The sequence below is a fragment of the Ahaetulla prasina genome, chromosome 1, assembly GCF_028640845.1.
Source record: "Ahaetulla prasina isolate Xishuangbanna chromosome 1, ASM2864084v1, whole genome shotgun sequence".
Lineage (NCBI taxonomy): Eukaryota > Metazoa > Chordata > Lepidosauria > Squamata > Colubridae > Ahaetulla > Ahaetulla prasina.
In genome coordinates this window covers 135,564,048-135,589,087 of record NC_080539.1, presented here as the reverse complement: position 1 = coordinate 135,589,087, position 25,040 = coordinate 135,564,048, and the positions used below count along the sequence as shown (strand labels likewise).

At 37.2% G+C, this 25,040-nt stretch overlaps 1 protein-coding gene and 1 non-coding gene across 2 annotated transcripts in view; both read right to left on the bottom strand.

Moving 5' to 3' along the window:
* Positions 1-3,020: 3,020 nt before the first annotated feature.
* The window catches only part of LMBRD1 (LMBR1 domain containing 1), a 61,047-nt gene continuing 39,027 nt past the window's right edge, over positions 3,021-25,040 (bottom strand). The window contains exons 13-16 of the mRNA XM_058176561.1: positions 18,466-18,615; positions 16,949-17,027; positions 4,287-4,378; positions 3,021-4,128 (exon numbers count right to left, since the gene is read on the bottom strand). Coding sequence (XP_058032544.1) covers positions 4,009-4,128; positions 4,287-4,378; positions 16,949-17,027; positions 18,466-18,615 — 441 coding nt within the window. The 3' untranslated portion in view covers positions 3,021-4,008. The remainder of the gene's footprint in view (positions 4,129-4,286; positions 4,379-16,948; positions 17,028-18,465; positions 18,616-25,040) is intronic.
* On the bottom strand, positions 5,558-5,689 carry LOC131189393 (small Cajal body-specific RNA 15). The gene has a single exon (XR_009153007.1). It is a non-coding gene; the product is annotated as a small Cajal body-specific RNA 15 (non-coding RNA).

Below are 25,040 nucleotides of genomic sequence, written 5' to 3'. Positions count from 1 at the left end.
CTATACTAGCACCATACTAATTGATTTTTCTCAATCAGATCATCTATTTTCTTATGATAAGACAGGATCTGACTAACAAAAATTCTGTCTTGATTTAAAAATGTTCAATTAGAGCAAACTATGAAATCATTTCCATTTATTTCTTGAATGGTTAAGGCACTGATGCAGTGGCCAGAAAGGCATTTTGTACTTTTCAAAGATCTGGGTTGGGAGGGTGCAGCACTAAAAAGTTCAAATAAATACATGTCTATGAAAAAATAGAGCGCTGCAGCCTGGAATCACCAATTCTCTAGCTACTTGTTCAGTCCCTGCACAGAAAAGAGCAAAGTTTTAATCAATTTTTAATCTGGAATCTGCTTTTCTTCAGCTATTATGCTTGATCTTCCTCTGAAATTCGGGAATTTCAAATAACTGCACGGGAGAAGTTGTGACAGGTTTAACTCTGCCTGGCTAATTTTACAGCCCAACTTTAAGAGGTCAAAGAGTTATTTGAGAATTACTTACTCTTTCTCTGTCTAAAATATAAACTGCTGCTATGACAGTCCTGGATTATCTGCTTTAGATAGGAGCCAAGCCACCAGTTAAGGAATAATTATCCAGTCTGAACTTTCTGCCCTTTGAAAATTCCAAGGACATGAAGTGTTAAGTTTATAAGTTCTGGCTTTATTTTATTCCCCAAACGGTCACGGAAAAAAGAATTTTAAGACATACCCAGCATCAGAGGACAACTAAATGTACATTAAAAGTGACCTCCAAAAAAAAGGTAATGGACTGGGAGCACTTTGAAACATCTGGTTGATTAACATGGGGGTCAGGATCAACTGCAGGAATGCCAAGCAAGAAATAGCACCTTTGGCTGAAGTGGGTGTGCCAGTTCTAAAAAGTCCCATAAAAAGTGACACTGATCCCAGTAGTTTCTGCATGACTCTCCCATCCAGGAGAGGACAAAGTGCCAATAGAAGAGAATATTTGTAGCTCAAGGTTGAACAGTGGTTGTCGTGTCCCACTCCTCCGCTGACGGCTGGGTCAGGGAAATCCGAATCAGGCTTGCCTCTGCAGCTCTGCCCAAAGTCCTAGCAAAGTCCTCAGAGCAGGCAGGAGACCAGTAAGTGACTTCAGCAAGATAAGTTCGACTTTGCCTGACTCAGAGACTGCCAGAAAGCAGATCCTTTATATAGGCCATGGGGTGTGGCTCCATGACTCAGCACTCATTAAGGCCTGCCCCTCCCTTCCTTCTGTTGCCTCCGCCTATCCAATCTTCTGATGCGAGGGTCACTCCAATCAGCTGTTGTTGGAAGTAAACTTTCCTCAGGCTCACATGCTGTGGAGGAGGGGGAGGGGTCTAGCTGCTCCGTTTGCCTGGGCATGGAGCCAGGGCTGGGGCCGGGAGGTGCTCCCTCCTCTGCAGCCTGCTTGGGCATGGAGCCAGGGCTGGGACCGGGAGGTGCCCCCTCCTCTGCAGCTTGTCTGGGCATGGAGCCAGAACTGGGGCCGGGAGGCATACATTCCTCCGTGTTCGGGAGCAGATAAGCAGACCCCGGCTGCGGTGAGAGCGGACAAGACACAACAGTGGTATCCTTGGTGCTCTCGAAGCTTGACAGTTTTCTTGCAGACATTTCATTACCCAACTATATAATATTGTCAGTGCTAAGAGAAAGTGCATTCTGAGCTCAAGTAGGGTGTCAAAAGTATCTCTTCTTTTTATAAGATATGTAATCAGACTTATCAGCACTTCTGCAACTATCCAAGATGATGCTGAACTGAAGGAGAGGGTCCTGTACAGATAACTGATGGTAGTAAAAATTTTGCTGTTGTTTCCTACAGATATAGATTCAGGTAGTCCTCAGTTACCGACTGCCTCATTCAATGGCAGTTCAAACTTACGACAGTGCTGAAACAGTAGATCTGTAATCTGTTCTCCAACCTATGGTGGTTGCAATATCCTCTAATAAATTAATATAAGGTAGAATATCCTATTTCTGGGTGTCTGCTCCTATAGATTTGAAAATTATATGCAAGGGAACGTTTTTAACCTGTTTTAGATTCAGAGCCTGAAAATAAAATTGAATTAACTCTTGATCTAGCTGGATTTCAGAACTGGAGCTGAATGGCTTTGATGGCCATAACATGCTTAGTAGTTTGGGGAATCTTAGGTGTTTCATTCTAAACACCTAAGTCATCTTAAACCTCTAAATGGGATTCAAATTAAGATTCTTCAAGTGCACTGAGTAAATTCTAGGGAGCAATCTCAGAGACAGAGTTATGATCTTTCTGTCTTAGATGGAATTGAACCAGTTTTAGGTAAATGCAATTAGCCATGCATCAGCTGCTTCCTTTTGTCTTTTAGGTCATGAAACAGAAGCCTTTTTTTTGTCTAGGTTTTTACTGAATCTATTTCATTTGGTCTGGACCTGGACAAGTATTTTATATTGTGCTTCGTTTTAAAGGGAGGTTGCCTGAAAAGGGCAAATGTACACTGTGCATGTTGGGGGGCATTACATCACAGGTTACATTAAATTGTGAAGTCAAGACATTATTTTATCCTTCTTGCTATTCCCAATTTACAATGATCCAATGAAAGTCTTTGAAGGGGGCTCTTATGTTCTGAGGATGGGAACAAAAACAACATTTGGGCATATCCCCAGGGGGAAAAACTCCTTAAGAAAGAAATCATAATGAAGCAAAAGGATTCTTCTTTTCTTCACCCTGCCTTTTCCAGTAAGCATGTTAAACCAAGCCTTTTTTTGTCTCTTTCGACATCATTTCTCTCATGATTTCTGTCATGGGAAAACCTGCAAGAAAAGCTAGCTTAAACATCAGAACATAGTAGTAAGTCTAAAATATTATTCCATATTATATTTTGAGGGAGCAAATATGTAAAATTGCTGCAGTCTGGAAAACACACTCAGAAACTCATTTTCTTTGTATGTAATTATTTAGGTATGAGAAATCTAAGAACAGTAAAGACTAAGATTAAATAATAGATTTTGAGTTACAAGAATACTTCAGAACAGTATATATTTAGGATCCTGATTAATTTATTTTACAAAATAAGAAACAAAATAGCATGATTTTTAAACATTTGTGCCCTTCATCAATTATAATTAAGCAAAATTATAGAGTTGTTTTCAGTGTTTAAAACAGGGTTCAGCATATTTGTATTATTATGCCAAGACAGTAAACAGCAAACCGTAACCAAGCAAGGTGATTAATATTTAATGTCTTTTAAAAATGTACATACTGGGTTTAGCTTAAACCATGAAGAAATTAAAGCTCACAAATTGATTGAAAAATGGAAAAAAGTATCTTTCTTTACATTGTTATTTTGAATTAAAAAGCGCAGGACATATTCTATATTGTTGATCTGCTCTCTATCCAACTGGATTGAGAATAGTATATGTGGGCAGATACTAAACTGAATAAACAAAACTTGAGAATAGAATACATATTTCTTCCACTATTTTACTGAATATAATAGTTGCATCCCATCTGCAACTATTGAATACCATATTGCATTCACATTTGATATGGGAGGGATTCTCTCTAATGACCAGACAATACTTCTATTGTCTTTAAGTATCACTTCATATACCAACAGGTCATTAGTATTAACAAGCACTGGTAACTTTAGATTTCCATGAGAGGTATGACACATTTGTCAGTTTATGATTTGTTAATAGTCTAAAGAAACAAAAATCATTAATAAATTTAAAATTCAAGACTAACAAAAACAAACTTAAATGGCACTTAAATGACATCACAGCTCCGTAGCATATACTCAAAAAATAGTTCTCTTTAATTTTTCCTTCATAAAATTAGCTCTTGTGCCTATGTACAAATGAATTTAACTATAAGCCAGTCAGATTTGCAGAAATTCCAAATCCTGGTTTCTATTACTTCTCCCTTCAATATTGGCAAAAGTGAACTTTTCCAAGAATAAAGTCAGAACCAAAAGTGGCATTTTCACAGTTTTACATTGCAAGCTTTAACCTTCAGGACTGCAGGCTGTCAGCCATAATAGAGCGATGGCTCATCATCACTTATATCTGAATCATCTTCGTCCACTTCACCTTCAATGACTGATTTTTTTCCTTTGCAGCATGACACAATTAATCCAATCAAGAAAACCTGTGAATTTACATCAACACACTGTATTACTGGAGGTTAGATGAAGGATGCAACATATTTATATGCGAGGCAATGTTGCCACAATGCACATACTGTAAGTATAGTTATCCTAGAACATTAAATTATATTTATAATCATCTTCAAATAAGATTACTTACTCCAATAAAAGCCCAATTGCCAAAGTAATATACAGCACTGAAGAACCAAAATTTGTGTAGAAACAGATATGTCCGAGTAACAGTGCACTGATCTGGAGGGGAAAAAAAAGAGAAGCAGCTAAGAATTGCTCTTAAATATTAGGAAATGAGTTTAAAAGGGTCATGATTCTTCCAGGTATACACGGATTCTCTTTACAACTGAAATTACTGCCAATATATACACTTACAAAATATTGTTCACTTTTCAATCTGAACGGATTCATAAACACAAATACACATGACAATTTGTCAGTTTCAGAAATCAAATTTATTGTTCAATCTCTGAAATTTAATAAGGCACCTGGAGAAGATTTTTTTATTGCCTGATCTCTTCAAGACATACATTGATTGGTGGGTCCCATTATTAGCAGAGCTGTATAAACGACCTTTGCAATCATATTATAAGCAACTGCGTTCTCTTTGCCGATGATGTAAAAATATTTAACATCACCGACAATGCTGCTACCCTTCAAAAAGACCTTGACTTTGTGACACAATGGTCAAACTATTGGCAACTCCAAATCTCAACCAACAAATGCTCTGTCTTACACATTGGCAAAAAGAATCGGAACACAAAATACAAGCTGTGTGGACATACCTTGTAGATGACCCTCACTCTGTCAAGGACCTTGGAGTAATCATATCAAATGATCTAAGTGCCAAAGCTCACTGTAACAACATCTCCAAAAAGGCATTAAGAGTTGTAAACCTAATCTTGTGTAGCTTCTTATCCGGTAATATCACAGTACTAACCAGAGCATACAAAACATTTGCTAGACCAATTCTCGAATACAGCTCATCTGTCTGGAACCTGCATTGCATATCGAACATTAATACATCAAGACATTTGAAAGTCTGCACAGGTGTAAATAGTCCTCTAAGTATATACTTATCCTTAATGATGTCAGGCAGGGATTGTATTTTAACCCCAATGTTTTTTAACATCTATGCCAATGATGTTCCAGGTTTCTGTATGCTTCACACTCTCATATGCCAAAGATCCATGAAAAATTAATTACCATTTTATATCCTGATGATATGGCACTCTGGAACAGGGTTAATTAGTATACTGCTACTGCGCAAGACAGTTTGTCAAAATCTACATTGAACTTTTTTTTTTCCAAAATGGCATGTCTTGCCATTTTACATCTGGAATCTGTATATACTAAATAAGCGTACTTGTTATTCTCAGAAGAACGTATATGTATGTGTGTGTTAAAGAAAAAAATAGACATTGTTGGCAAATTGCAGTAAGGCTTAGCCACATCCTACAAGCAAGGCCTTGTTCTTTTGCCATTTCATTTAGGAGGATAGTATCAGTAGAATCAACTGACTTGACTGACCCTACTTTCTTAGTCCTCCAGAAGAATTTAGAATGTAGTTTATACATGCTAAGTGAGTAATAAGGACACAAATACACATTTGTTCTCAAACACACAGATCTACCGTACAAGTTTAATAGCTAAGATGCAACTTTATAATTTATAATTCCCGCTACTGGGAATTGAACTTACAGACTACTAACTTTAGATTACCAAATGCAGTGCATTAGCTGTAGGAGCTATCCAGGCCCTGGTGCTTAATAGTGTGGCAGGAAGGGATATACAAAAGCTATCAGAATGGTGTGTGTGTATCTGTATCCAATTTGGATTTGTGTGTACGTATGTGTATATGTGTGTGTATAATTGTGTATATATGTGTGTATACACATACACACACACACAAAATCCAAATTTATTTAAGATTTCAGGTAAATACATGTGTTGCATTATATTATGCCCCTGCATTTAAGTTTTTACATGATTTCCACCACCGCTGGAGTGGGGTTTGGGGTCTGTGAGTTCAATTCTTGTCAGAGGGTTTGATATAGACCATCTAGAATTAATATAGATCTCCATAATTAATGCTGGATTAAGTCACACGCATTATCTACAGTCTATTTTCATAAAATCACCGAGTTGGAACATATCTTAGATATCAACTAGTCTAACCCCCTGATTATGTTAACAATCTTTTCATATTATTCCTTAATACTATCTTCACTGAATTAATTTCCACTCAAAGCAAATGAATTGCTGCAGCCTTGGCTTTTTCCACAGCATCCTGCTGGTCAGTCCAAGTATAGCCAGTCCTCATTTAGCAACTGCCTTGGTTAGCGAGTGTTTGCAGTTATGACAGTAATGAAAAAATAACTTTACAACCAATCCTTGCAGTAACAAACTTCAAAGGTCTATACAGGTAGTTCTCAACTTGCAGCCACAACAGGAACCAAAATTAAGTAAATCCAACTTCCACCATTCACTTTGGCTTATCAGAAACTGGCTGGGAAGGTTGGTAAATGGTGGTCAAATGACCCCAGGACACCTCAAATGTTGTAAATACATGCCAGTTGTTAAGTGCCTCAGTTTTGATTATGTGATGGTGGGGATGCTGTGATTGTTATAAGTGCAAGGACCAGTTGTAGATCATTTTTTTCAGTGCTGCTGTCAACTTTGAATGGTCACTGAAGAATGATTGTAAGATGATAACTACTTGTAAAGCAAAGGAAAGTTGAATTTAAGATTATAAGCACAATCATAGTTACACTTAGCAATTGCTTCACTTAGCAACCAAGTTGCTGGTTATAACTGTGGTCACTAAATAAGGATTATTTTATTCAGTACTCCTTTTTTCAAGCAAATCCTAACTGATTTTTTAATGCTCTAAAATACATCATCTATCTGGGAAAAGGAAAAAAGTTTGCCTTAGTATGAACAAGGCAAATCACGAGCAAGTTGCTTTGGAGATGATTGGTGTTGTTATGAGTGCACATAAGAAAAGCAAGAAAGCATGACCCTACTGAACCTTCGATATGCTCTGTTAAATGACAAACACAACCCAGAAATCCAAATTAGCTCTAAGGTTGAGAGAGTACAACCGTGTTTTGCATTTGAGAATTGGAATGTACTTCTCTTATGATTTCTATGGATTACACAAAAATTCTCAACTATGTTTTCAAGTACCATCCAGGAAAGAAAAATAAACTTTTTAAAAAAACCAATAGAAATCAGAACACGTATGCGAGATGAAAGAGAAACTTCTTTTAATTTAGCCTGTGACCATTCTGTCTTGCACATCTTGCTGTGATTCATAGAATCAAAGAAAGCAAGAGTAGGAAAGTCCTCTGGAGGTCATCAAATCCAACACCTTGTCCAGTGCAAGAATCTCCACCATAGCATCTCCACCAGTTGGCTTTCAAATTCTGTTTAAACACTTCTGGTGAAGGACAACTGCCACTCCTAAAGCAACTTGCTCCTTTGTCGAACAGGATATTTCCTGATTTTCAACAATATCTACTGCCTTATAATTTAAAGCCATTGTTTCTTACCCTGTCTTCTGCAACAACTCTGAACACTTCTGCACATGACAGCACTTCAGATACTTGAAGCTATTATGCGTCCCCACAGGCTAAACATACTCAACAACACTTCACAAATGTTTACTCTCAGGTTCTTAATCTTTGCTGCTCTCTTCTGGGCCCATTCTTCTATGGCTCCAGTTTGATAACTGCTTCTCTCTGGCCTGTTTCACTGTCTGCCAGACCCTGCAAGCAACCTCCATAGAATAAACAACTACAGCATCCATTCCCACGACCAAGTAGTTTACACATTAAGTTGTTGACAACTTTAAACACTTATGTTGATCAGAACCCAACGTGTTTTAGGAAGAAATCTTTCATAGTACAATACCATTTCAGATTTCTTTTTCTTTTTCTACCAATTAGCCAAGAAGAAATTCAGCTTGATTATCTTTCACCTTCACTTAAACAATGAAGAGCCAAAAGAGGAGCAAGAAACTGTTGCCATGGGAATATAGCACACCCACAGTACTGATGCAATGGGAGTGTGTCCTGTAAAGCTTGACAAAAATAATTTATTATTTATTTATTTATTTTTATTATTATTTAAATTTATATACCGCCCTATCTCCCAAAGGACTCAGGGCGGTTCACAGGCATATAAAACATCGATACACAAAATTAAAATAATCTTTAAAAAACTTATTCCAATGCCCTATCATTAAAAATAGAAATATAAATATTAAAATCAATTTAAAACCCCTATAAAATTTAAAATCTAAGCCAGATCTAATCTAAGATCTTCTGTTCCTTATTCACACCAAGATAGATGTATTTTAAAAAAAACATGTAATTGACTTTAACACATGCTAGAGATCATATACAGCATAGACAGGGCAAAAAAAATATGAAAAGATTCTATGACAGATTTCTCAAGAGAATATCTCAAATGAGTAATAAAGTGCAGACGTTTCCCAGATAAGGAGGATTTGGGGAAAGCGAAAACCTATCCTGGATTTGACTAGCAATCTCAGCAAGATCCAAAGAAAAAGCTGGAGAGCCATTAATAGTTTATCAAGCAAAGTTTGTCTAAAAATAATCTCAATGAATCTAAAGTTAAGTAACACATTCAAGTTACTTCAAGCTAACACAAAGTGAGCCTTCACCCCAAAGCATATTCCCCCTTCTGAATTTGGATTATTAGACAACCATATGAAATAGTATAAAATCGCACTACTAATCTGGACTATAGCAAAACTTTGTGAAAAAAATTGATATAAGTTCCCATATCCCATATATAGATTATGTTGAACAAATGTAATGTCTTTGGGTTGATTTAAAGCTAAGATATGAAAATAAGGAAAACAAGAAAACTTCATCAAAAACGTGAATTGCCATAATGCTGTCTTCCTAAAGTCCCCTGCTTCCTTCTTTGCTCCAATTATAATTTCTGTAGTAATAAAATTTATGTCAAGTTTTAGAACCAATTCTGAGAAAATAAGCTTGAAAGAGGGTCAAAAATTCCTCCACCCACTTGGACCTTTTCCTCATATCAATACATCAGTAATGGGGTGGGGTAGGGAAGAAATCTTAAGTATCAGTGTAAACGTCCCTGTTTTCCAACGATAACAGTTCTAGGATTAATCAGATCAATAATAATGTCTGTCTATGTATCCCTCCTGCTCAGCTTTTCCTCATTATCTGAATATTCCAGAATATAAATAAAGACAGAGGAGGGTAGTTTTATGATTGGGAGAACTTTGTGTCTATTTTTAGGGTCCCATAGTATAAATAAAAGAGAATGGAGGACAATTCTTGTGATTGAGAAAACTTTGAGTCTATTTTTAGGGCCAGAATGATCACAGCTCAATGACAGAGCATTCATATTCAGGAAAAACAGAGCTGAGGAAAACTTCTGTTGAGATCATTGTGAACTTCTCATAAATTATGGTCCATGAAGGTAAGGAGATTAGTGATCCTTAGATGCCTTTCTATATTTTTATGCATAAAGCATGTTTCTATTAGAGTCTTCCTTCATAGATAAGCATATTATTCCTTCAGGATAATATGTAATATGCATTTTTTTAAAAAGGAGACCAAAGCACAGATCCCTAAAAAATTTGCCCATTTTTGACAGGGTTTTTCAAACTTGCAATCCTAAAATGTGTGGACTACCAGAATTGCCTGGACAGCATTCTGGAAGTTGAAGTCTACACATCTTAAAAGTTGCCAAATTTGAAAAACACTGATCTATCAGAACATCTAGCTCAGAGGTATCCTTGGCAACTTTAAGACTTGTGGACTTCAAAACGGGCTGAAAAATGGACGGGGCCAGCCAGTGGTGAGATTAGCTCGAACCAGCTGAATCTCACCTTTGTCCTTGAGGTGAGTGGCTGGGAGGCAGGCCTAGGTGTGATGAGTGATGTCAAGTTGGCCACGCCCACCCAATCACATGACCACCTAGCCAAGCCTATCCAGCCAGTCATTAGGGCAGAGAACCGGTTGTTAAATTATTTGAATCCCACCACTGTAATAACCTCAAACCAACTAACATGGAATATATAAAGATATATCAATGTATTTTATATTTTACAATGTATTATCTGAATTTTTATGTACCAAATCACATTAAGTAATTAATACGGTATAAGTAATTCTCACTTACCAATGGTAATTTGAATGGGGAATGCCATCACTAAGCAGCCAGGTTGTAAGGTGCAACATCATGTGATTGCATTGAATTACAACAGCCATTCTAGCAGCTGTTATTAGGCAAATCCTGCCCAGTTCCAGTATCCTCCTATCATGTGATAAACCATTTGTGATCCTTTGCCAGCTGCCCTATTGCTTCTTGGAAGCTGGGAGTGAAGGCCGCAAATAGCGATCATATGACTGTGGGACACTGCAATGTTATAATTGTGAACCAGCTGTCTGAATCATGATCATGTGACTGCAGGAACACTGTGACAGCTACAATTACAGGAACCTGACGTAAGTACCCCTCGTTCAGTGCCACTGTAACTTCGAACAATCAACAGTTGTTGAACAAATGGACATTAAATGAGGACAACCTGTAATAATTATAGAATCCCTTTGGGTGATCCAAGGATAATTTTTAAAAATGGATATGCTTAAGTATTCAACCAAATCCTTTCCCTGGAAATGTTTCAAAGAACAAATGGCCAGTTATATAATTAAAAATAAAGTTATTTAGAGTTGCAAATATTTACAAGAAAATACAGTGGTACCTTGGTACTCAACTGCTTTGAAACTCATTGAATTTGGTACTCAATACAGTTTGACATGAACATTTTCCCAGGTATTCAGTGTTTGTTTGCAATTCAATGCAGAAGCTACAACTTGTCGGTGTCAGCTGCCTTGGGACTCACTATTATTCCTTATGGGAAAAATTTATTTGGTACTTGCTGGTTTCGTGCCTCCTGGAACCAATTAAGGATGAGTACCAAGTTACCACTGTATATATATTTCACTCACCAAGGGCATCAGCTTCTAATTCATCCATCTATAAGATCTCATTACTCTATTTCCCAAGGTCAGTAATTGTATCTTATATCAATTGACCTCAATGGAAATGCCCTTAATCCAAACAAAAATTTCCTGTTTATTTAAAAAAACTTCACAGCAAAGACATAAAAACAAAAATTAAGAATATTTGCTGTAGAATTGTTCAGACATGCCTGAGATTAAATATTGAACTAGTTCACACTATTAAGTTACACCACATAAAATCCTCTTTCCCAGTAATTTAGATGACCTCTTAAAATATTTCTATTTCAAAAACCCTTTAGTTTGCTTTACTTTTTTTCCTTAGAGTTGTTTTTGCTCTTCCTATTTATTATTAAATGCAGCACTTGCCTTTCCGCTTATATAAGCATTCAAGACATATTATATACAATAGATAATATAAATTTTTAAATTTGACTGTAAAGTCAACACACTAGGTTAACTATTAAAATACTTAACAACTTAGAGCTTTACAAGAGAGATGTAAAAACATATTTCTTAATGGGACTCACACACCTCTCCATAGGCAATGCATTGTTGGAACATCAGTGGATGCTGCTAGTTGAAGTAACTAAGCAGATTTATACAGACTATCCCTCAAGATAACTTAAATGGGCTCTTGCTACATTTCAAACTTGTAAATTACCTTGGAGGCCCCTTTCAAAGCTGAAAAAGGTGGCACATAAATAAATAAAACGTCTGTAGGAAAAAGCCCAAAATGTAAATTGAGATCTAATTCTGCAGTGAAGGAGTTTTATTATTCTGTGCCAACTACTTTGCTCTATGTGACAAGAAATAACACACAAGAAAATCAAAGCAGCATATACTGTGCCATACGCAACCCCCTCCAGCTGCTTATCTGAATTAAAGAAAATGAACAGACCTACAGATGGCTCTCCACGGTAATCTGACAAAACAAATTATAGCCAATTTTTTGAACCCATTTGGTCTTCACAAGATAGAAAGGGAAAGAACAAATTTGGATAGACCTGAGAGAAGAGGAGAAGGTACCTGGGCATGCAAGGAAGGAGAATAAAGAAGTTCTGTTTAAGGTTAAAATCCTAAATTCTTCTGATAATCAGCTTGTCCAAGCAGCATTACTATTTAAAGGAATCCACATTTTGCACCAGATTTTTTCTGTTTTTTTGTCTTGATTCTTAACAGCGAAATTAAAACTATCACCTGAAATTCCAGATAATTATTTGAGGAAATAACTGCCACCTTCTATTGGATAAAAATGGTACATGCATGTTCAGAAATGAGACCAGGCTATGATCCATTTAAAATGTCTACTATTAAAACTGCCTGCCTGTTAAAACTATTGAGAGAAAGTGGCTTCGTAAACTTTGGGTTGATATTGGTGGATGAGATAAGATTTTCTCCTTCATTGGCCCCAAGGATAGTTCTTTTCACAACTATCAGTTTCTTCTTGATCTGTCCTTCATTATGAAGACTACAATGAATGGGAAAATTGTTTCAGCTCATGTACACTTTCTAACAATTCTCTTCTGCCTGAAAATCTAAGACAACATATAATTAAAGAAATATAATGTGCCCTTAAAGGACACAATTAAAGCTAAGCCATGCTGAAAATAGAAGAACTCCATGGGACTGACCTACATTTAAACATTATGTTTGCAGCTTTTTCAAAATTTAACAGGTAAATGAAGCCAAAAGAAAAGTTACTGCATTTTTTCAATAGAAAAGAGGTAGATACTGTATGCTAATAGGTAAATATCTAAAGCATAGCTTTAGATATAAGAGGGAAATGATCTTAATTTCACTCATTATTATCCTACAATAATTTTTATGTGGCATTCACCCAAAATTAGATATGTGCTTTTATACTGCGGCAACTTGAAGTGAATCTAAAGTTATATCAGGGTGAAATTGCTTTCATCTATAAATTCCACTAGAAATATTGTGTTCTATGAACACAGTGATATTATTTTTTTCTGAACCATTATTAGCAGTTTTTTTCCAAAATTGAAAATGACTATTTCTGTGGTAAGTTCAAAATTATTCTGTTATAAAAGTGCAAATAATGCCACTTTCTAATTTTAGCAAATAACTGTATAAAGTGACAACTAAGGATAGTCACACTAATATTTAAATATGACCTTATACATCTGAATAAAAATTATTATAGAAGTGACATTTATTTTTAAATGTGTTCCTTGCTTTAATAGATCTCCTCTCTTTTACATCTGCAGTAGATGTTTACTTTATTGATTTATAAAACTATCAGACTCTTGAGACCATTGACATTTTCATTATAATATATACCCACAACCTTGAGATTCCTTTTCTTGCCAATTCTTGATAGTTATAACATTTTGGAAACATTTTATTATCCCATTTAATATGTCCTTTTTATCTGAACCAATTCCCCCCTTTTCTATTTACTAACAATTCCTCTGAAGGACAGGGAAGACCCAGACTAACTTCTGAAGATAAATGTAGCACTGTGGGCTAGAGGTTTGCTTTACAACTTGCTAACTTTCCAGTTTAAAACCATTTTCTTTTTTTGCAGATTATTTTAAACTTATTATCACAATAAAAAGAGTATTTTGCACATTCTTATATATGGTGAGAGACAAGAAATTAATTTCCTTCTTAAAATATAAGAAAGTGATGTCATTCCGTGATGGGCCTTCAAAATAAAGCATTCTTCTCCTACATAATGAATTACATAGTTTTAATTGCCACAAGATATGGTGACTTACAACCAAAGTTCCTACTAGGTTTCTATAAAGAACATTATACAAATAAAGAGTAGCTGTAATCACTGAACAACATCTCCAAGTATCAGTGGTATAATGCTCAAATGTACCATTTGCTGAAGAATAGAGGAAGATAGTTATTTCTGCAAGCATCAAGTTAAGCACTGTGGGAAACAGGATGCTGGGATAGAAATGCTTAGATCTAATTCAGCCAGGTTACTCTTCTATTCGAAGCAATATTTTGAGAAATGTAGTTGCCATAACAACGTCTTTTTAATATTACCAATGAAACTGGAATTCATGTACAATCACATCAGCAACGCTCTTATTTCTAATACTCTTCTGTCAGTATAATCTCATAATCAATATATACTGGTATATAAACCATAAGAACTGGAAGCAGGATGTAAATTAGAAAGTAAATTGGACTGCTAAAATATACTGCACTATAGAACAATGAATGTATTTAAGAGAACATTCTCGCTGAACAAGGAGTTACAGCCACAACAATTTATTACAAATGAATTAGTGTGTCAGTTTCTTTATTAAAGAGTCCTTCATCTCAGCACTTTTTTTCTTCCCAAAAGCTGGTGGGGAAAGTAATAAATTATCTAGTTAGTGGACCAAATGCTCATCTTTATTCCAAAATACAAGTTAAGTCTAGTCATTAACACATTACTTAGAAGTAGTTCTACTGACAGAAAATAACCATCCTTAAGACTATAGTCACACAAAAAAGGCAAAAAAAAAAAAAAAGACTGACACATTTTTCCCAACAGCCTTCTGGAAATTATACACAAGGAATTAGCAGCCATTGTCTGCAGAAACAAACAAGCAAACAAACAAACACATAAACCTCTAGAGAGGAAGTGGTAAATACCTTCTCATTCACTCATGATCTTCCTTTAAATAGCCTACCTCCCTAATGAATGAAGTGGAGAGTACTTGAGCATCTGGACTACTTGAGAGAAAGATAATACAAAAACAGCTGTTTGTGAAGGAACATCCTTCTGAATGTTAAGCTTGTTTAAAAACTGCTCAAGAGTGAAAAAAAAACCCTGTTATTGCAAAATGGGCAACAAAAATACAGAGATAATTTTTAAGCCTATTACTCTTTTGAAAATAACAGCAAAATCAATATGGATGTGGAATGTTGTTGAGGGAACTCTATTTAGGATGGCTATTTTCTTAGAAAAGACATTATGTCCAAACATTAGCAAGTTTCTAATTTCATACATTTGATAAGCAACATTTAAAGGAATTTGATGGCTTAGGTTCAAAACCTTCATATAACAGACTAGACTGTGGAAATAGAAACATGGTTCACCAACAAATTTGACAATATTTTTATTTTTTAGAAATTTATGAGATAGGAGGGGTATCATCAAGATTGCAACCATAGTTGGGGACTATGAATCAAATTAACTACAGTTGAGGCTTCTGGGTGGCGCCATCTTTCTCGCTGGGTGCCAATTTATGGCACTCCGCATTGAATACCGTAAAAGCCGGATTTAACAACTGATCCCGGCTTCATTTCTCTCTCTGGTTGAAAGAGAGAGACAGAGCAAGGGGGAGGAATTGGGTAGATTCCCCTAGGGGCTTTGTTTTTGTAATACAAAGTCCTGAACGGTGAATCCCCTTATTTACCCCTCCCCCACCTCCAGTATTCTCTGCGCTCCTGAAAAAGCAGGAAAAGAGGAAGATGTCCACTTCTGCTAGCAATTGATTTTTTTTGTGGATACGAAAAGCAGGCGGAACGAATGTGAGGAGCAATTATTGGTTTGCAAGTATTTTTGATTTTCTGACTTCCGCCTCCCCTTCAGTTTCGTTTTAGAGAAACTGAAAGCAGAGCGATACATCAAAGGGAGCTTTGCTGTTGAATCGAAACTGAATGGAGATTTTATCTTATTGTGTTTGACTGTGGACTGTTGGATTATATTACGCTGTTTAAGTACTTTAAAGGGGATTCTCAGCAGGAATTTTGTTATGGAGGTTCTTTCAGAAGAATGGGTTCGGACGTTATACAGGACTACACAGAAAGAATGTATTTAATTATTCAAAATACAAATTGATAAAAATGGGGACGTTTTGGATGAGAGTTTGGAGCAAATTAACCAGTGCAATTATTCGGAAAATGGAATGGAGGATATACAAATAAAAGTGGATAAATATGAAGATTTGATCGTGAAGAAACAAGGTGATCTAAAGAAGTTTTCTTTAAATAGTTTGGATGAGCTGCCTGGATTTGTGCTACAGGAGATTGTCCCTCAAATGGAAAAGACTCACAAGCTTAATGTTTCCCCAGAGTTCTCTTTTGGACTGATGGAATATACGGCAGTAATTTTTGGATTTCTGGACATAAGGAATTACTAGGAAATATTGTGATTGACTTTTTAAAAGGAGCAACGAAGGAAAGACAGAGATTAATGCACCAAAAAAAATGGCAAGAGACAATAGTATTATTTTTGAAACAAGGTTTTTTTAAAATATTAATAGACAAAAATATTTGTGTCCCCGAAAGAATTATATGGTTATATGGTTATAGAAGCTATAAGGGAGATATTCTCTGAATTGGATTGGATTTTTACGTTTTAGCTGGTTTTAAATATTTTAGGATTAATTTGTTCTACTGATTTATATATTTTATTATTGTTTATTGTTAATTTTTTGAAGGATTTGGTTATGTAAGGAGGAAGTCAGACCTAGAGAGGGAGAATTGGTATAATAGTTTTGGGGGAAAATTTTTTTTTTTTAGCATATGTTTGTTTTATTTTTAACTATACCTTGTGTTTGTTCCGGGAAGCCAGGGGGGGAGGGGGAGGGGGTTTGTGAAGGGAAAGGGGTTGGGGGGAAAGGGGGAAAAAAATTTTGTAAAACTTTTTGAATAAAAAAATTAACTACAGTTGCAAGGCAAGTTTGGACAGTAATTGGTGAGTAGCTTTAGTGTCTTCCATGAAAAATCAATACATTCAAATATGTTAATTACAAACTCAGTTATCTTTCACTGTATAGTATAATTGGGCTTGAAGTTATCTCACCTTCAGGTGCATCTGCATCACAGTCTTTGACTATGTATGTTGTTTCATTGTTCAAATGTCCTTCGAATGTCTTATTATTCTGCACAAAAAAGACATTGAGGGTTATTGCATAGTACATGTAAGATACCAATGCCATTCACACATCATGCATTTTACTTGGCGCAACAAGCATTATGAACCTTTTTTCTTTAAAAAGAGATACAGGTAGTCCTCAACTTACAACAGTTCATTTAGTGACTCTTCAAAGTTACAACAGCACTGAAAAAAGTGACTTATGACCATTTTCCACACTTATGACCATTGCAGCATCCTCATGGTCCTGTGATCAAAATTCAGATTCTTGGCAACTTACTCATATTTATGACAGTTGTAATATCCAGGGGATCATGTTTTGTGATCTTTTGCGACCTTCAGACAAAGTCAATGGGTAAACCAGTTTCAAGTAACAATTATTACTAACTTACCAACTGCAGTGATTCATTTAACAACAGTGGCAAGAAAAGTCGTAAAATGGGGCAAAACTCACTTAACAAATGTTTAACTTAGCAACAGAAATTTTGGTCATAAGTCAAGGACTGCTGTATTTGAATATCATGCAGAAAAGTTACATTTCAATCCTTTACTATTTAAAATGCAAGCAGTTTTGTTAACAATATCTGAAGTGTTTTGATAACTTTCCATCAGCTGAAAAACCGATCACTGCAATCTGTTATCAAGGTCATATCCCTACCAAGGAACTGAAGGAATGAGATCTGGGAAAAATGATATTGCTAGGAAACATGAAAAGATAAAAGGGAATGAGATAAAAGAGTACAGAAAAAAATGACCATGTCATCAAGGAATGATTGAAAATGCTTAAGAAAATACGTCTATTTTGAATGACATATGTAATGTATTTATAAGCTTTATAATACTGTGATCCTCTGAAAATATAAAAGTATAAAATACAATACAATACATATCCAAAGACCCTGCCTCAAGAATAAAAGTAAAGAATTCATTAAGGCTAGGCAAAAAATAAATATCAATTATACACGCCATAGGAAGAAGTACAAGTCCTATATGAAACCTATTTGGAACACATTAAAACATACATGCAATCAGACCTAAGGGCTACTGAAATAAAACTGTTTTGGGGCCCTTCCTGTACACCAAGAGAACAGGAACACCTATGGGGCAACTATGATCCAAAAGGGCGGGTCACTATCCCCTAGCCCAACCCCTCCTGATATCCTATGGGGGGGATTGTGGAATATGGACCAACCCCACCCTCAGTCTTAGGAAAATTTTAGGTACTGCTATGATATTAAAGGATGGAATTGGAAAAAAATCAAGGAAAAGGAAAAAGAAGAAAATAATTATATTTTGTCCTTAGTATTACGAAATTACCACTATGATGCTTAAATTATTACATAATTGAACACTAGATTTATTACTTGAACTTATGTTCAATATAACACAAAAAAGTGCTTATTTCAAAATGCATGATAGCTGACTGCGAAGTTCCAAAATCTTACCGTAATTAGATACTTTTGACTCCCATACATAACATATTGAGGGGCTAAACTGTAGATCATATAGCTGGTGTGAAGAACAATCAACAGAAGTATCATACAAAGAAAGAGAAGGGCTTGAGGTCGTGTCCTCCCCCGTCTGATCTTGTACAGCTAAAATTTTAAAATATGTTCTTATATTAACACATTATGACTTAGTTTTTGACATTAAAATAAGAAGACTTCAGAGTGTAATTTAAGGCTATCTATCCTTTCATTTGCAATTTCTGCTCCAAATTTTGAAGAATTACAGGCGTTTACTATTCTATACAAACAAAGTATTACTGGTGAATGGATCTCAGGGATCTCCAACACCGCAAACTTGGCTGGGGAATTCTGGAAGTTGAAGTCCACAAGTCTTAAAATTGCCATGTTTGGAGACCCCTACTTTAACTTATCTAAACATGCAATCATGTTAAAACATACCAATCTATAGGAAACTGGGTTATGCCAAGCCAAACTATGAATATATCTACCCTGGTGTTATATATTCCCATTCTTTTCTACACTGCACATTATCCCATGTACTTAACAGCAAAGGACCAAACAAGGACAGGAAACAGAGGCAGCGAAGAAAGAGAAAAGAAGAGAGAGAACTACAGCAAAGCATGAATGAAATATCTGGCATGTGGTTTGAGATCTTATGCTTGGGTGATGTGGGCTCCACAAGGGGATTAAACTAAATGCTACTCATCCTTTCTGTGGAGCTTATAGTTTGAAAGGCACTTACAATCATCTAGTCTTTTCTTCTTTTTTTTAAATCTTTGTAAGCTGCTCAGCGTCACTTATTTGAGATAGGTGGCTTTATAAATCGTATAAATAAATGAAGAACAGTCCAATTTCTGCAAAATGCTGTTGCTGAAGCATTCAGTGTTTGACTAACCACTTCTAGAAAATAAGTATCCATCGTTTTAAAGCATTTGTTCCAATGGGAATCAGCCCACCGGATAGTTTTGCTTATAATCAATCCAATTTCCTGCAATATGCATATCTTGTTACTGGTTTTAAAGCAGAGGTCCTTAACTTTTCATGCCATGGACCCCATTGAGAATCTGGTGAAACCTATGGATCTTTTCCTAGAAAAATGTATTTAAATGCACAAATAAAATATATAGATTGTATTAGAAAGCAAAATGTATTTGTGCTCAAATACCGTTATCTTTTATTAAAACATAACAAATGTATAATATAGGCAATACAGATAGTCCTTGTCTTACAACCATTCATTTAGTGACTGCTCAAAGTTACAACAGCCCTGAAAAAGTGACTTCTGACCATTTTTCATTGCAGCATCCCCATGGTCATGTGATCAAAATTTAGATGCTTGGGAACTGGTTCATATTTATGAAAGTTGCAGTCCTGGGGTTATGTGATCAGCTTTTGTGACCTTCTGACAAACAAAGTCAATGGGAAAGCCAGATTCACTTAATAACTGTGGCAAGAAAGGTGATAAAATGGAGCAAAATTCACTTAACAACTGTCTTACTCAGCAACAGAAATTTGGTGCTCAGTTGTGGTTATAAGTTGAGGACTACCTGTTTATGTGAAAATAAATTTATATTTTTTTCCTCGTCCAAATTCATGGATTCTGTGAAATCTAGCCATAGACTCCTGTACCCCATAAGAGGACATTAACTACAGATTTGGAGTGGCTCTAGGACTAAAAAAAAAATTGATGTATTATCTCATCAATGTTTTAACCTTTCAAATATTTGAAAACAAAAACTGATGACAATAGCCAAGAAATATTTCTTTTAGATCAGGGACAGAGAAAACCGCTTAGAGAGGGCTATCAAGCATTATGAAGCAGTAAATAAGTCTAATTGCTATTGCTAACAGTTGTTTCTTTTAAAGAAAATCAGCATCTAAACATTCAATTTCTAGCAAGTGTCCATTTTCAAAGCAGCCCTGCTTAAGTAAAAACATTTTTAATAAAATTAAAAATATTTAATAAAATTAAAAATGTTAAAAGTTAAAAATACCCTGTATACAATGCTTTAAAACTGAATCTATACTAATTGCATATTATGAAATACAGTATGCTAAAATACTTTTTAAAATGTTACTACTACTAATACATGTTTTAAAATTAAGCATTTAAATATAACAAAATTGCCACCTAGTTATTGTGGACAAATTCCAAGGCATTAAGTTTCAAACTCCATGACTCCTGCATATGTTGACTGGATGTGAAGTGAAATGATTTATATGAACTGATATAAAAGCTGATAAAACAGGTATTTGGTTTAATATCATATATAAAACAAAGTTCACTGCATGTTTTCTAATATGTATTTGCAATGTTTTATTTATTTGTCTAGCATACTAAATTACTTGGAAAGTGAGTGAAAGATACAATAAAATTTACCCTTATCCAGAAGAACCATATACCCATATTGCGAATTCCAGCCATTGAAGTAAATATGAAGTACATGATGATGGTGGTAATAAGAATATAATCTAAGGGAAACACCTAGAAGATAAATGCACTATATTTATACATCAGGAAAATTTCTCACTCTTCAGCTATAAAATTTTGAGGAAAACCCAAGCAATACAATTATGAATAAAAATGTTACTAAATCTGATATATTCAACAATAATGACAGATAGTAGTATTTTATCCAAATTTTGAAGAATTACAGGCGTTTACTATTCTATACAAACAAAGTATTACTGGTGAATGGATCTCAGGGATCTCCAACACCGCAAACTTGGCTGGGGAATTCTGGAAGTTGAAGTCCACAAGTCTTAAAATTGCCATGTTTGGAGACCCCTACTTTAACTTATCTAAACATGCAATCATGTTAAAACATACCAATCTATAGGAAACTGGGTTATGCCAAGCCAAACTATGAATATATCTACGCTGGTGTTATATATTCCCATTCTTTTCTACACTGCACATTATCCCATGTACTTAACAGCAAAGGACCAAACAAGGACAGGAAACAGAGGCAGCGAAGAAAGAGAAAAGAAGAGAGAGAACTACAGCAAAGCATGAATGAAATATCTGGCATGTGGTTTGAGATCTTATGCTTGGGTGATGTGGGCTCCACAAGGGGATTAAACTAAATGCTACTCATCCTTTCTGTGGAGCTTATAGTTTGAAAGGCACTTAAAATCATCTAGTCTTTTCTTCTTCTTCTTTTTAAATCTTTGTAAGCTGCTCAGCGTCACTTATTTGAGATAGGTGGCTTTATAAATCGTATAAATAAATGAAGAACAGTCCAATTTCTGCAAAATGCTGTTGCTGCAGCATTCAGTGTTTGACTAACCACTTCTAGAAAATAAGTATCCATTGTTTTAAAGCATTTGTTCCAATGGGAATCAGCCCACCAGATAGTTTTACTTATAATCAATCCAATTTCCTGCAATATGCATATCTTGTTACTGGTTTTAAAGCAGAGGTCCTTAACTTTTCATGCCATGGACCCCATTGAGAATCTGGTGAAACCTATGGATCTTTTCCTAGAAAAATGTATTTAAATGCACAAATAAAATATATAGATTGTAATAGATTGTATTAGATTGTATTTGTGCTCAAATACCGTTATCTTTATTAAAACATAACATAACAAATGTATAATATAGGCAATACAGATAGTCCTTGTCTTACAACCATTCATTTAGTGACTGCTCAAAGTTACAACAGCCCTGAAAAAGTGACTTCTGACCATTTTTCACACTTACGACCATTGCAGCATCCCCATGATCATGTGATCAAAATTTAGATGCTTGGGAACTGGTTCATATTTATGAAAGTTGCAGTCCTGGGGTCATGTGATCAGCTTTTGTGACCTTTTGACAAACAAAGTCAATGGGAAAGCCAGATTCACTTAATAACTGTGGCAAGAAAGGTGATAAAATGGAGCAAAATTCACTTAACAACTGTCTTACTCAGCAACAGAAATTTGGTGCTCAGTTGTGGTTATAAGTTGAGGACTACCTGTTTATGTGAAAATAAATTTATATTTTTTTCCTCGTCCAAATTCATGGATTCTGTGAAATCTAGCCATAGACTCCTGTACCCCATTAACTACAGATTTGGAGTGGCTCTAGGACTAAAAAAAAAATTGATGTATTATCTCATCAATGTTTTAACCTTTCAAATATTTGAAAACAAAACTGATGACAATAGCCAAGAAATATTTCTTTTAGATGATTTAGTAACAGAACCGATGTCATGGTCCGATCATTTTCTCCTTCGCCTAGACTTCCGAACCGCCACCCACCATCGCAGGGAGACGGAACCTATACGTTGGTTCCGTCCCAGGCGCCTGATGGACCCCGAGAGGTTCCTGACGGAGCTTGGGCCATTCCCTGAGGATCTGGCCCACGGCACGACTGAGGAACTAGTTGTGGTCTGGGAACAGGCCCCAGCTGGGGCCTTGGACCGTGTCGTGCCTTTGCGGCCTCTGACCCGGCGCAGATCTCGTCCGGCCCCTTGGTTCTCCGAGGGGCTGAGGGAGATGAAACGCCGGAGAAGACGTCTAGAGAGCACCTGGAGGTCCAGTCGTTCCGAAGCTGATCGGACACTAGTTAGGTCCTATTCTAGGACCTACCTAGTGGCAATGAGGGAGGCGAGGCGCTCCTACGCCTCCACCCTCATTGCGTCGGCAGATAACCGCCCGGCCGCCCTGTTTCGGGTGACCCGCTCCCTCCTTCATCAGGAGGTGCGGGATGACCCTCTGCAGGGACGTGCCGAGGAGTTTAGTGGTTATCTATACGATAAAATCGCTCAGCTCCGGGATGGTCTGGACCGAAATTGGGATGATCCAAGCGAGGGAGAGGAGGCACGTCTTGTTGAGTCTGTTTGGGATGAGTTTGACCCTGTGGCTCCCGAGGACGTGGACAGGTTGTTGGGGAGGCTTCACGCCACTACATGTTTACTGGACCCGTGTCCTTCCTGGCTGGTACTGGCCACTCAGGAGGTGACACGAGGCTGGCTCCAGGGGATTATCAACGCTTCTTTGTTGGAAGGGGTTTTCCCTGCCGCCTTGAAAGAGGCGGTGGTGAGACCCCTCCTCAAGAAGCCCTCCCTGGACCCAGCTATTTTGGGTAATTATCGTCCAGTCTCCAACCTTCGCTTCGTTGCGAAGGTTGTAGAGAGTGCTGTGGCGCGACAGCTACCCCAATACCTGGATGAAACCGTCTATCTAGACCTGCTCCAGTCTGGCTCCCGACCCGGATACAGCACGGAGACAGCTTTGGTCGCATTGGTGGATGATCTCTGGAGGGCCAGGGACAGGGGTTACTCCTCTGCCCTGGTCCTATTAGACCTCTCAGCGGCTTTTGATACCATCGACCATGGTATCTTGCTGCGCCGTTGGGGGATTGGGAGTGGGAGGCACCGTGTATCGGTGGTGCTCCTCCTATCTCTCTGACCGTCGCAGACGGTGTTGACAGGGGCAGAGGTCACCGCGAGGTGCCTCACTTGTGGGGTGCCACAGGGTCGATTCTCTCGCCCCTTCTGTTCAACATCTATATGAAGCCGTTGGGTGAGATCATCAGTGGCTTCGGGGTGAGATACCAGCTGTACGCTGATGACACCCAGCTGTACTTTTCCACCCCGGGCCACCCCAATGAAGTTGTTGAAGTGCTGTCCCGGTGTTTGGAAGCCGTACGGGTCTGGATGGGGAGAAACAGGCTCAAGCTTAATCCTCCAAGAGGGAGTGGCTGTGGATGCCGCCACCCCGATCCAGTCAGCCGCAGCTGCGGCTGACTGTTGGAGGCGAGTTATTGGCCCCAAAGGATAGGGTGCGCAACTTAGGTGTCCTCCTGGATGAACGGCTGTCGTTTGAAGATCATTTGATGGCCGTCTCCAGGAGGGCCTTGCACCAGGTTGCGCCCCTTTCTTGATCGGGATGCCTTGTGCACAGTCACTCATGCGCTCGTTACCTCTCGCTTGGATTATTGTAATGCTCTCTACATGGGGCTCCCCTTGAGGTGCACTCGGAGGCTTCAGTTAGTCCAAAATGCAGCTGTGCGGGTGATAGAGGGAGCTATGCGTAGCTCCCATGTAACACCGCTCCTGCGCAGACTGCACTGGCTACCTGTGGCCTTCCGAGTGCACTTTAAGGTTTTGGTTACTACCTTCAAAGCGCTCCATGGCTTAGGGCCTGGGTACTTACGGGACCGCCTGCTGTTACCGCATGCCTCCCACCGACCCGTACGCTCTCACAGAGAGGGACTTCTCAGGGTGCCGTCCGCCAAGCAATGTCGGCTGGCGGCCCCCAGGGGAAGGTCCTTCTCTGTGGGGGCTCCCACACTCTGGAACGAGCTTCCCCCGGGTTTACGCCAAATACCTGACCTTCGGACCTTCCGCCGCGAACTGAAGACACATCTTTTCATTCGCGTGGGGCTGGCTTAAATTTTATCGATTTTAAATTTTATCGATTTTAAATTTTTTAATATTAATTTTAATGGGGTTTTAGTTTTATATATTTTAAAGTTTTTTAGGCCAATTATAAAATAGGTTTTTTAATTTGTATTTTAAATTGTATATTGTATTGTTTGTTTTTACTTTTGGCTGTACA